Source organism: Hydra vulgaris, chromosome 06 (assembly GCF_038396675.1).
Source record: "Hydra vulgaris chromosome 06, alternate assembly HydraT2T_AEP".
NCBI lineage: Eukaryota > Metazoa > Cnidaria > Hydrozoa > Anthoathecata > Hydridae > Hydra > Hydra vulgaris.
The window spans coordinates 51,244,907-51,257,163 of NC_088925.1; the positions used below are offsets into that span (position 1 = coordinate 51,244,907).

Below are 12,257 nucleotides of genomic sequence, written 5' to 3' on the forward strand. Positions count from 1 at the left end.
TATTCCATATCAAATTAAAAACAACTTTTACTTTTACTGGTTTATTCGGTAAATTCATTTTGAATGGAAACTAACTGAATTTACTAAACTTTTATAGATACACAAAAAAATTGGAAATTCATTGGAAATTAGGTAGGAACATTTTTTTATTTATTTACAAATTCTGACTTTCTGAATAAATAATTTTTATAGACTTTCTGAGAAAAATATTTTTTGTCTATTTTAACCTCTGTGTAACTAATTGCAGAGCGCTTTTAATAATAAACTAGCAGAAAGCAACCCGTAATACGGGTTACGGTCGGTCTATTACTTAATTTACAGTGGCTGTTTTCCACTATTTAAAGTTGCGAAACCTTAACTAATACTATGTAAGAAAAACGCCTTTAAATTAAAAAGTTAAGCCATCTGCAAAATTCAAATAAATTAATTTACCAATTAGTTAACGTTATTTAAGTAATTTAAAACTGACATAGGTCATATCAGTGTATGGCAGAACCATTTTCCTAGACATTACAAAGCTTAACACAGTACGTTTTTAGTTACTGACACAAAATAATAACACTTCATCATGCTTTAAATTGAGTAAAGCTAAATTCTTTTATATCATGAACTTTAATTAATAAGATTAATATGAAGTATACTTTGACACTAATAAATGACAGTATATTGGCAATATATTTGAAGTATATTTTCTCATATATTTTGACACTAATAAAGGACCTCCCTTCCTCGTTTTTGCCTTAATGGTGGCCAGGAGAATAAAGTTATTTTTAATGGTAGCCAGGAGAATAAAGTTATTTTTTTTAAGAGTAATCAAGTTTTTGATAAAGACTTTTTACCAAAATATGTAAAACAATGATTTACATTTTTAAGAATTTTTTCTTTTTAATATATATAAGAATTTAAAATATATAAGAATTTTTTCTTTCCTAAAAAGTGTTGCAAATGCAAACTAAGCTAATTAATTAGTTAAACCCGTTATAAAATTTAAGTAACTTCGTATTTGACAAATGCGCAAAACTACAATATTCTCCATGTATTTAAAGGTTTTGAGTGTGTTTTTAGTTGCGACCCCTCTTTAAAAACATCTCTCAAGTTACGTACAACAAATTATTAGGCACAAAAAAGAGAAATTTAAAAAAAAATTGAACTAATTGCATATATTTATATCATTTTAACTAACAAAAAATTTACAATAAAAGGAAATCAGGGTATTTTTTTAAAAATCGTATAAATGCGTCAATCGTAAATCTTAAAGAAAAAAAATATGGAATTATGATACCGTAATTACAAAAAAATAAATAAAAATAAAAAAAACCACATAAAAACTCAATATCGATTTACCTATTTAAATTAACCTATGTTGACATGGCAGTTAATATAAACATTTATCGAAAATGTAACTATAAAATCTGTTTCCAAGTACAAAAGGATTAACAATACTAAAAAAAAAATAAAAATCAAATTAAGACATAAATTGCATTTTTAGCAAAATGTTGTCTTGGCTTTTAGTAAATAAATAAAAGCAGTTTTATAACATATATAGTACATTTTATAAATAAACCTCTACAATTTCCTTGGTACAACAACTCGATCATGATTAATAACAACTCTGTAAACATGAATTTTCTAATAATCTAAATCTTAATAAATTATAAACAATTAAACTTAAATAAAAATGTATGAAAATGATTAATGGTATATTAAATATAGAAAAACAAACATATAATAACTATAAGAATTATAGTAACTTATATTTTCAATATTAACATCTATAACACATTTAAAAGTACAATTTAAAAAAAGATTACAATAAACTAATTACTTAATAAAATTTTAAAAAGATTTTCTATTACCTATCAATTTAAGCTACTAAACATTATCTACCTAATGTCAACTTAAACTTTTCATAACCAAGTGTTTTCTTAAAGGTCATGACTTCATTAAGAAAACAATTCGTTAAGAAAAGTCTGGAAACTACTTAAAAACTAAGAAATAGTGTATTTTACAGAATACAGAATTGTAACTAATATCAAACAATAAGTATAACTATGCGCACTAATAATAATAATAATATTCACTGTGCTATTTCAGATAAAAGTCACTAATTTATGCTTCTGCTTGAAGAAATTATATTAATGTATTTATATTAAGAAACAAAAGCAGCGAGTTCTAGTAATGAAACTACCTATTAATCATTTTTAACAACAGACACTAACATAAAGATAAGTCAAAGGTAACAACATTACACAAAAAATAATTAAAGATGTTATGTATTTTCAGAATAGTTATATTGGCTAGACTACATTTAGATCTAAAGCAGTAACACCACTTGACTGGTAAGGTTGATGAATCTTGCTCTAGATCTATATCTCAAATATATTGTGTGTTATAGTTATATTAACTATAAAACACAATTTTTTTAAATGTTATATAACATATAAAAACACCTCATTTAACAATCATGTACACATTAGATAAAATCAGGGATGCAGAGTACCAAAAAGGACTCCGGATTTGAAAGTCACAAAAAGATTACTTTATCCTAGTTTTTGGTATACAGGAGCACTAAAAATATAAATAAGTTTATGGACTACTAATAGGTAAAAAAATTAAGACTATTAGGTTAGAGGAACAATCATTTTATTAGCCCAGAATTCTTAGGTATTATGGCGGCAAGGACTCCTGGCTTATAAACAATAAGTTTCAAGTCATCAAATCTCATGAAATTATTATAGCAGATAATAAGTCAATAAACATGTTTAGAGCTTCTGGACACTACAGACTTGGAAAAAGTAGATGGATAGAAAAAGCTGGAGTCTTTTTGGGACTTTGCATCTCTGGATAAAATACATTTCATACTATTATAAAGACACATTTATATAAACACATTTATAAAACAACTATATATATCACTACATACTTGTATTTATCAAACTACATATATCATCTCATACACATATTTATCAAAAACTTTTTAACTTTGAGCATAAGATAAACATGTAAGCAAACCTTTAACAGCTATAAAACGACATTTATTAGCATAAATTATTTTTAATGTAACAAAGAATGCAGACTACAATTTACAACATTGTAATGAAAAAGATGAAACCATTAAAGAACAAAATTATAAATTTCAAATAAATACATATTCAGATACCTTAAAATGAAGCATAACACAACATTCTTTTGACAATTTCCAGAAGAATTTTTTTTTATTTTTCTATTCCTTATTATTTTTCCTAAGAATATAAAATATATAATATAGATATAGAGCAATATAAAATAGATTGAAATAAACGCAAACTTATGTATATAAACTTACATGAACACAAACAACAATCTTATTCTATTTAACTTTCATATTAAACACATAAATAAAATTTTATACTCATTATTCTTTCTACAAAAAATAATCTTAATCTATAAATAAGAAAATGAATTGAACTTACTAAAAAAGCCATCAGCTCCTCTTAATTGCTCCAGAAAATAAAACAATACTTGCTTAAAATGTTCTAAAAAGACTAACGACAAAACTGAAACAGTTTACTTAAACAGAAATTTTAGTTATAAACTTCTTCTAAAAAATGAAAACAGGCTATAAAAATTAGAAAAATAAAAACAACCAACAACAAACAAACGATTATTTGAATTTTCTATTTTAAACAATGAACAACATCAATTCTTTTCGAAAATAATAATATATCAGCTCTAATTTGCTTGCTTGCTTGCTTGCGAAAGACCGCATGGCAAATGTAACCGCGCATAAAAAAGTCTAGAAACTACTTAAAAACTAAGAAATGGTGTATTTTACAGAATACAGAACCGTCATTAACAACACTAACATTAGGCGTAACTATGCGCACTATTCATTACCGTATTTATATATAAGATAACACGGGATGCGTTACAAAAGAAAATAGGTCGGGTGAATAAAAAAAAGGTAAGCAATATATAATAGAAGTCAAAAGTACGCCTCGATTTCAAATTATTAACGGTTGCCGTAATTATAGTTTGTGTACTTTTGACTTCCAAAACAGATTTTTTTTCCGGAGATAGAATAAATGATTAGAGATATAAAATAGATGATTTCAATCACATGATTTTTATTGTTGATATCTGTTAGACATCGCTATATATAAAACAGCGACAAGTCGTATAGAAAAGATGCACTCTTTTCCATATGACTTGTCTTTCCATATGACTTCCACTTTTGACTTCTATTGCACGATTAGTTCTTTTGATATGTTAGATACCGCAATATAAAAAATAGCGACAAGTTATTTCTTTCAATAGCGATATAACAGATATCAGATATACAATTCGCGTTGTATTTTTGGCTTCTATTGTATGATTTGCTCTTTTGATATCTCTACTTTAATAGCTGTACTTTTGACTTCCTATTATACTATTTGTATTTTTAATAGTTGTACTTTTGACTTCTATTACAATATTTGTACTTTTGATGGCTGTACTTTTGACTTCTATTATATTATTTATATGTTTAATAGCTGTACTTTTGACTTCTATTACAATATTTGTACTTTTGATGGCTGTACTTTTGACTTTTATTATATTATTTATATTTTTAATAGCTGTACTTTTGACTTCTATTATAATATTTATATTTTTAATAGCTGTACTTTTGACTTCCATTTCATGATTTGTACTTTTGATGGTGTATTTTTAGCTTTTATCTCATAGTTTGCTCTTTTGATAGCTGTACTTTAATATATGTACTTTTGACATCTATTACATGATTTGTACTTTAGATATCTGCTTTATATTCAATATATAAAATAGCGAAAAGCTGTCTTTCATTAGCAAAATAGAACATGTCAGAGATTTAACTCACACTATAAGTTTGATTTGTACTGTTGATATACGAGAGAATTTTTAATCTTTGTTAAAAAAAAACTAGTAACCTTACTCTGCAAATTAGGCCATAAAAACCTAACCACTTACTATGAGTATAACAAAAATTATTATTTTCAATAGACTGAGTGAATAAAAATGAGCAATTGTTTTTACTCAGTAATTGCTCAGCTTTACTAGAATAAAAACTAAAGGAAAATTGTTGAAGATTAAAAAAAAAATTCTCTTGTATATCAACAGTACAATCAAACGTATAGTGTGAGTTAAATCTATGGCTTCTATCATATAATAGAAGCCATAAGTACAGTCATCAAAAGTACAAACTGTATAATAGAAGACAAAAGTACAGCTATTGAAAATACATATCATAATAGAAGTCAAAAGTACAGCTATTAAAGTAAATTGTTTAGCTTTATGTGAATAAAAATATGAAGAAAACTACTGAAGTTTTCATTAGTAAAGCTGACCAACTACTTAGTAAAAAGATCAATTGCTCGTTTTATTCACCCAGCCTAATATGAATCAGCTATTCGTATTATGTGACATATAGCATTAACTAGTTTTTTAATGTTTCAAAAAAACAAAAGTATTACCTTGTGTCGAATTTGAGTTCTTTTCCTAAACAGTTGGCTTATGATTAATACAGTAAGTTTGAAATCATCAAAATTTACTAAATTAAAATCATGTTTCCACAGTAAAGAAACTTTAACAAATTAGTCGAATGGCAGAACTAAATAAATTAACAAAAAAATTATAAAAAACAAACAATAAAACAATAAATATCTCTAAATCTTTAAAGGTTTTTAACCAAAGTTTCTAACTATAATAGTGATAAATATTTAATTAGGTTAATAAATATTTAAAAGGTTTTTAATCAAAGTTTCTAACTATAATAGTAATAAATAATGATTTTTTTTTTGTTTTAAACAAGACTGAAGATGAAGGCTAAAGAGCATAATAACAATTAACATTCAAAAGATTGAGAGCACTTAGGAACAGACACAGTATAAGGACAAGACTTAATTGAATGACGAGGAACACAAGAATAAATTTTAGTAGATGGCACCAGAGATGATAGCTCTGATGCCATCTATTAAACTTATTCTCTACTCGCTTTAGAGCAACTACTATTGTAATATTTGTATTACATGCAAAGACAGATTAGAGATTTATAGAGATAAAGAATATAATCCAGAGGAGAATACCTGAAGCGTGATAAAGAGATGCCACCTTAGCTAATTTTCTAATGGATTTGATATGTGGTTCCTTAGAAAGATCAGAAGTAAGAGATAATCCTAGAGTTGTAATAATAGTTGTAAATAAAATTCTTGTCCTACGTAGTGTACTGTTCTACGTAGAAACGCCAGGGAGTGTACATACATCAACTGAATAATTAAGTAGAACATTCAGGGATTATTCATACATCGATTGACTAAACTGGTAGAACAGTACACTACGTAGGACAAGAATTTTATTTAATTAAAATTAATTTGGCTGGGAAAGATATTTAGCATTAAAATTCTTCTTTTATCACTAACTTAAGTTCAAAGTATTTATCTAGGAGGAATGCTAGGAGGCTAAAAAGGATCAGAAGGCCTAAAGTGCCGGGAAGCCAAGAAGTGCCTAACCCAGCCCTGAGTGAACATATCAAGAATCTAATCCAAATGCTTCACTTTCCCAATAGCATATATACCTACACCTAAACAGTTGCTTTCTTAAAAGTCATGATTCAAGACCGGTTTATATTTATATGGGTGTCTAGGCCAAAGAAGTGCAGACGTATCTAACTTGTTGTTAAAAAATAATATAATAAATGCTCTAGTTAAAGCATTTATTAAATTATTTTTTAACAACAGGTTAGATACGTCTGCACTTCTTTGACCTAGTTCTAGCATATAAAATTTAAACCATTTGTTACATGATGATGAATATATATGGTGAATATAGTTATAAATAGCCCTCTAATAAATTATTATAGAATATTATAATAAAGAATAAAATAAAAAAACAATATATGGTATTTAGGTTATTTCTCAAACAATATATGGTATTAGGTTATTTCTCCTTCTATGCATTAAAACAATCTGCAAATGTTTACCCTTTTACTTTACCCTTACCACTTAACAGCCGACTCATTGACCTCTTATAATACTGAAGTCAACAACAAAATTATTAACATAGAAAATGTAAATTATTTAAGAAGGTATTTAATCTCAGAGTTATTTAAAAAAGGTATTTGTTGCAGGTAATGAAACAAACATTTCAACTACCTTTATTACGGTTTTACTTTGAAGTTTTATTTCCTCTTCATTAAACTCTTCTATTTATGACATAGGCTGAATGTCTTCCATTCCAACACTCGCATCATGTTCACCATTAGCAATCAGAGATGCTAATGTATTTATAATCTGGGCTTGATTATCCTCTGATTTTTACAATTTCATAAACACACCATACTGGAAAAAAATGATTAAATGATTAAAAATGTTTTTATGTATAATTAATTTGATTATTGCCAGACTTATCTTTTTTTATATAGGTTACAAAGTGAAAGGCCAGTTAATAAGTAAAAACTTTACGATTACCTAATATTACTACGAATATTATTATAAATTTGACTTAAGGTAATTAAAACACAATAACTGAACAGTAATTGAAAACAAAAAATTAAAATAGAACTGTGGAAAAAAAAAATCTAATTGCAAAAAAAACAAAACTAGGTTTATTTGTCATTTCTGGCTTTTGCTAGCGGAGCATGGAAGAGGAGGGTCTTCTGAAAAAAAATTTTTTTTTAATTAAGCTGGATGAAGACGGAGATGTATTTAGAGTAGGCGAAGTAGTTCTGCTTTTGCTCAACAAATAAAAAAATCTTGGAATGCAGCGGTTTTTTCTTTATCTTGTTTCGGAATAGTGGGCCTATCTCTATTTACAGATGAATTGAAAAAAAGATGACGATGATGATGTGAAGTCAAGAAAATTCTCTTCTTATGAGTACTTTTTATTTATGTTAACATTCTTTAAAGGCTCCTTCTTGTTATACGACTTCTTCAACTCTAAAACATAGCTTATAGTAAGAGGATTTTTTTTTGGCAATGCTAAAAAAATATAAAACTTTAAAACCCTGGAAAAATATAAAAAAATATAAAACTTAAAAATATAAAAAATATAAAACTTTAAAACCCTGGAAGTTTTGGCAATGCTAAAAAAATATAAAACTTTAAATGCCGAAGTAAATTAATAAACAATTTTAGATTTTTTCTTAACATTATTATTTAGATATTGTGGATTTGAGGAGAGAAAAAAAAAGCAGCTGAATATTATACTATATATTAGTGGTAAAAGTTATCTAACATGCTAGGCACTATAAAAGTTGTTGAAATTAAAGAAGAAAAAAACAAGTACTGTTGCAAATTAAAATATAGTTTCAGTTATAAAATAGATTTAAAAAAAATAATAATTTTTTTTTGTAAAACATTTTCAGTAAATCATCACTATATTATACTATATGATATTAAATATCATTTTTAATATCATATTATATTATAATATGCTGACTTAAAAAAAAAATTTAAGAGTTGTTGAAATTAAAGAAGAAAAAAACAAGTACTGAATTTTTATTGAGCACTTTATTTTATTGAAAGTTATAAACACAAGTCAGAGCTTTTATTGTTAATTATTTCAAACACTTATTTTACACCTAATTTTGATATAGGTATTCATACTCATTTGTTCTTAATATTTAAATATTAGGTTTCATTATAAGTTTAAAAAATTAGATTGAAAAATTTAGGAGGAGCATATAATTTTTGTTGTTAATCGTGATATAAATTAATAACAATAACAACACGAACAAACACAAATTAAAAAAGATGAACTTTTCAGCTTTTAGCCTCGCTGAATCTTTTTAAAATTGTGTCACAACTAACACCCGCTGCTATTTCAACTTCAGTGTACAAAATGGAGCAGATAGTCTTTTATGGCTTATCGTGCTTCTTATGTAGATCTTAATCAGTTTTAACTTTGATAAGCTTCTCGCAGCAGAAGTTGTACTTACTGAAATTGTGAGCATGATTCTGATAGTTATGTAAAGATTTGGATATATTTCTTCAAAATTATTTTCTAAAATGTACTGTATAAGTTACTTTGCATCATTTATATTTTTTAGTTATGTGGATTTTAAAATTTGCAGTTCTTCATAAAGTTCGAAAGGATTATGTCGATGTTTTCACCTTTGCGAAGTATTGTACCTAAATAATTACAATGCTTTAGCAGGTCCTCTCTTGAAAAAAATTTTAAATAAACTTTGTACTGTGTTTCAGCAAATTGTATAGGTCTAGCTTTGTGTTCATAACCGAAAATTCTTTGTTTTTGTGTTATTCTTTGTTCTTTAAATTCTGACTCAATTTCGTAAGCGCTTTTTTCCACAAACAAACGAGCATCTGCAACGATTTTCTCAAATCTAGTATCACGGAATTCTTGAATCCAAGCACAAAATGAACATAAAGTATCAACAGCAACTTTTAAGTTTGGAATTTTAAATTGGAATCGATTGCCATAATTTACTTATATTATTTACATGTAATAAAATCTCATGTGATACGTGCATAGCAACAATAAACTCGAAAGCTAACACTTTGTTTAAAACTGCTTTGCATTCGCTTAGAGTTTCCAAATCGTCCGTTTTATTTTTCAAGTCAATAACATTATAAAATTGCAACAATATAGCTTTTGCTGCTTCTATTCTACTCTCCCACCGTGTCACTGGAAGAAGCAGGGCCGGCTCAACAGCGTGGCCAAGCACCACTTGGCCACAGGCGCCGCTTCAAAGGGGGCGCCAAAAAAATAGAAAATTCAAAATTCAAAAACAAAAAAAATTAAAAATAAATATAAATTAAAAATAAAATAGTTTTTAGGTTAAGATTTCAATTTTGTAAAAATTTTTTTAAAGAAAATTTTCCATAATTGTGGGAACTCTAAAAAACCAGTTTATACAGTACTACTGGTATAATCCACATTAAACAAATTTTTGCTTATGAAGCTAATAAGAAACAAGAAGAAGATGTTTCCCTGTCAAAGTATAAGGGAAGTTTGGAGAAGTATTTAAAAACTTGCTCAGAAGTTGCGTCAGTACCATCTATTAATTCAAAAAGTATTCAAAACATTCAGATAAGAAAATCAAACATTTAACAATTCATCGTATATTAAAATTGACTAGAATATCATTAAAAATTTGAGATATATTTAAAAATTTGATAACAGTGTAAACCATCAACTAGCCAAAATGATCTCAATTAAAATCATTCTGAAGCAAGCAATTGGACGCCGTCATTGAGTGAACAACATGCGCAGTTGAACCAGAAATTTCCGATAATTACTTGGATGTTCTTATTAAAAGTTCAAAGGATCATTTGCAATTGATACAGTTCAGCAGAGACAAATGGACGAAACTACAAAACACTGGCGGCATGTCTTAGAGCGACTAATTTCCATTATAAAATTTCATGGGTCCCAAAATGTGGCTTTGCGAGGGACTTCAGATAAACTTTATGGTGACAATAATAGTTGCTTTTTGAAAATAGTGGAACTGCTTGCCAAGTTTGATCCTGTGATGAAAGAGCATATCAGGAGAATAAAAAGCAAAGAAACTTACAGTCATTACTTGGGTATAAATATTCAAAATGAAATTATTCAAATTTTATCTAAAGCTGTCAAAGAAAAAATAGTAGTTGATTTGAAGGCAAGCAAATACTACTCAATTATTGTTGACTGTACTCCAGATATTTCCCATACTGAACAGATGACAATAATTCTATGTTTTGTGTCAATACTGCCCACTCCAGATGAAAAGGAAAGCTACGTTGATATAAGGGAGCATTTTTCAAGCTTTATTGACATTATTGATACTACAGGCGCTGGAATGACTGAAAAAATATTAGAAACTTTGGATTCTCATGGAATTTCTATGCAATATTTAAGAGGACAAGGGTATGATAATGGATCAAACATACGAGGCAAACAAAACGGAGTTCAAGCCAAGATTCTTCATCTTAATTCACGAGCCTTTTATGCTTCTTGCTCACTGAATTTAGTTGTCAATGATGCTGTTGGAAGCTGTTTAGACGCAGTAACATTCTTTGACATTGTGCAACATTTGTTTGTATTTTCCTCATCTTCAACTCAGCGGTGGAACGTATTACGTCAATTTGTCAAAGGTTTAACTTTGGAAGGACTTTGTGAAACCAGATGGGCAAGTAGAATTGATGCATTAAAATCATTAAGACATCAACTTCGATCAGAAATCAAAATCGAGAGAGATAATACAAGCTTTAGAAAGCTTCTGGAATATCGAACTACCTGTATCTTCAGAGCACTACTGCAGAAAATTGACTTTAAATTTGTTTGCTGCCTTATCACTTGGTATAATGTGCTGAGTCAGATTGAGATAACAAGCAAATCTCTTCAAGAAGTCAATTTAAATATTCCTCAGGCTGTTTCATTAATTTCTAACACTTTGGAGTATGTTAAAGATTATAGAACTGATGAACAACTTCAAAAGATGTTAGAAACTGCAAGAAAATTGTCTGTTGAGCTAGATATTGAGCCCGAATTTGAAAAAAAGAATGGTCGTACCAAAAAAAGAATGGTTGCTTATGAAAGTGAAGAGGAATCAATGACTGAAGAAAACAATTTTAAGATTAACTTCTTCAACAGCATTTTAGATCACGCTATTGGATCTTTGCAGGATCGGTTTGAAATGCTTATGCAACATAATAATCAGTTCAACTTTCTTTACAGTTTAAATTCTAAGGACATGACTGAAGACGAATGACTAAAAAGATACATGGATTTAGAAAAATTATTATCTTGCAATGAGTTGAAAGATGTTTCTGGAACTGACTTGCTTGAAGAGGCGAAATATTTGTGAAATCATTATAAGGGAAACTACTCTCCAAGAAATATTTCAGACTTAATTTGTTCAAACAATTTGAATGCAGCTTTGGGAAACTTATTTGTCTCTCACGGAATACTTTTAACTCTACCTGTATCTGTTGCAACAGCAGAGAGAAGCCTTTCCAAGATAAAGATAATCAAAACGTATATTCGCTCAACAATGACACAGGATATAATGGATGGTCTGGCAATGTTATCAATAGAACAAGCAATTGCAAAAGAATCGGACTTATATAGAAAATATGATTAAATCATTTGCTATTGTAAAAGCAAGAAAAGTTAAATTGTAAATAGATATTGAAAGTTCACCACAAATGTCCATAATACGATTTATTTATTTTATTAGGGGGGAGAGGGCGGCTCCAATTGAAAAATGGCTACAGGCGCCATATACCCTTAAGCCGGCCCTGGGAAGAAGTTTTAGTGTTAGT

The 12,257-nt window shown here is 27.9% G+C and overlaps 1 protein-coding gene and 1 long non-coding RNA gene across 2 annotated transcripts; one reads left to right on the plus strand and one right to left on the minus strand.

The window, feature by feature from the left end:
- Positions 1-1,344: 1,344 nt before the first annotated feature.
- Positions 1,345-3,862, minus strand: LOC136081068 (uncharacterized). The gene is made up of 4 exons (XR_010638860.1): positions 3,453-3,862; positions 3,161-3,242; positions 1,565-1,643; positions 1,345-1,442 (listed from the first exon to the last, which is right to left on the minus strand). It is a non-coding gene; the product is annotated as an uncharacterized LOC136081068 (long non-coding RNA).
- A 6,450-nt stretch (positions 3,863-10,312) lies between these two features.
- On the plus strand, positions 10,313-11,704 carry LOC136081484 (uncharacterized). Its single transcript, XM_065798802.1, has one exon. The coding sequence runs from the start codon at positions 10,313-10,315 to the stop codon at positions 11,702-11,704; it is 1,392 nt and encodes a 463-aa protein (XP_065654874.1).
- The last annotated feature ends 553 nt before the right edge of the window (positions 11,705-12,257 follow it).

Excerpts from the sequence above, each read along its gene's own strand:
- LOC136081484 (XM_065798802.1), top strand. The coding sequence starts at position 10,313 with ATGGACGAAACTACAAAACACTGGCGGCATGTCTTAGAGCGACTAATT.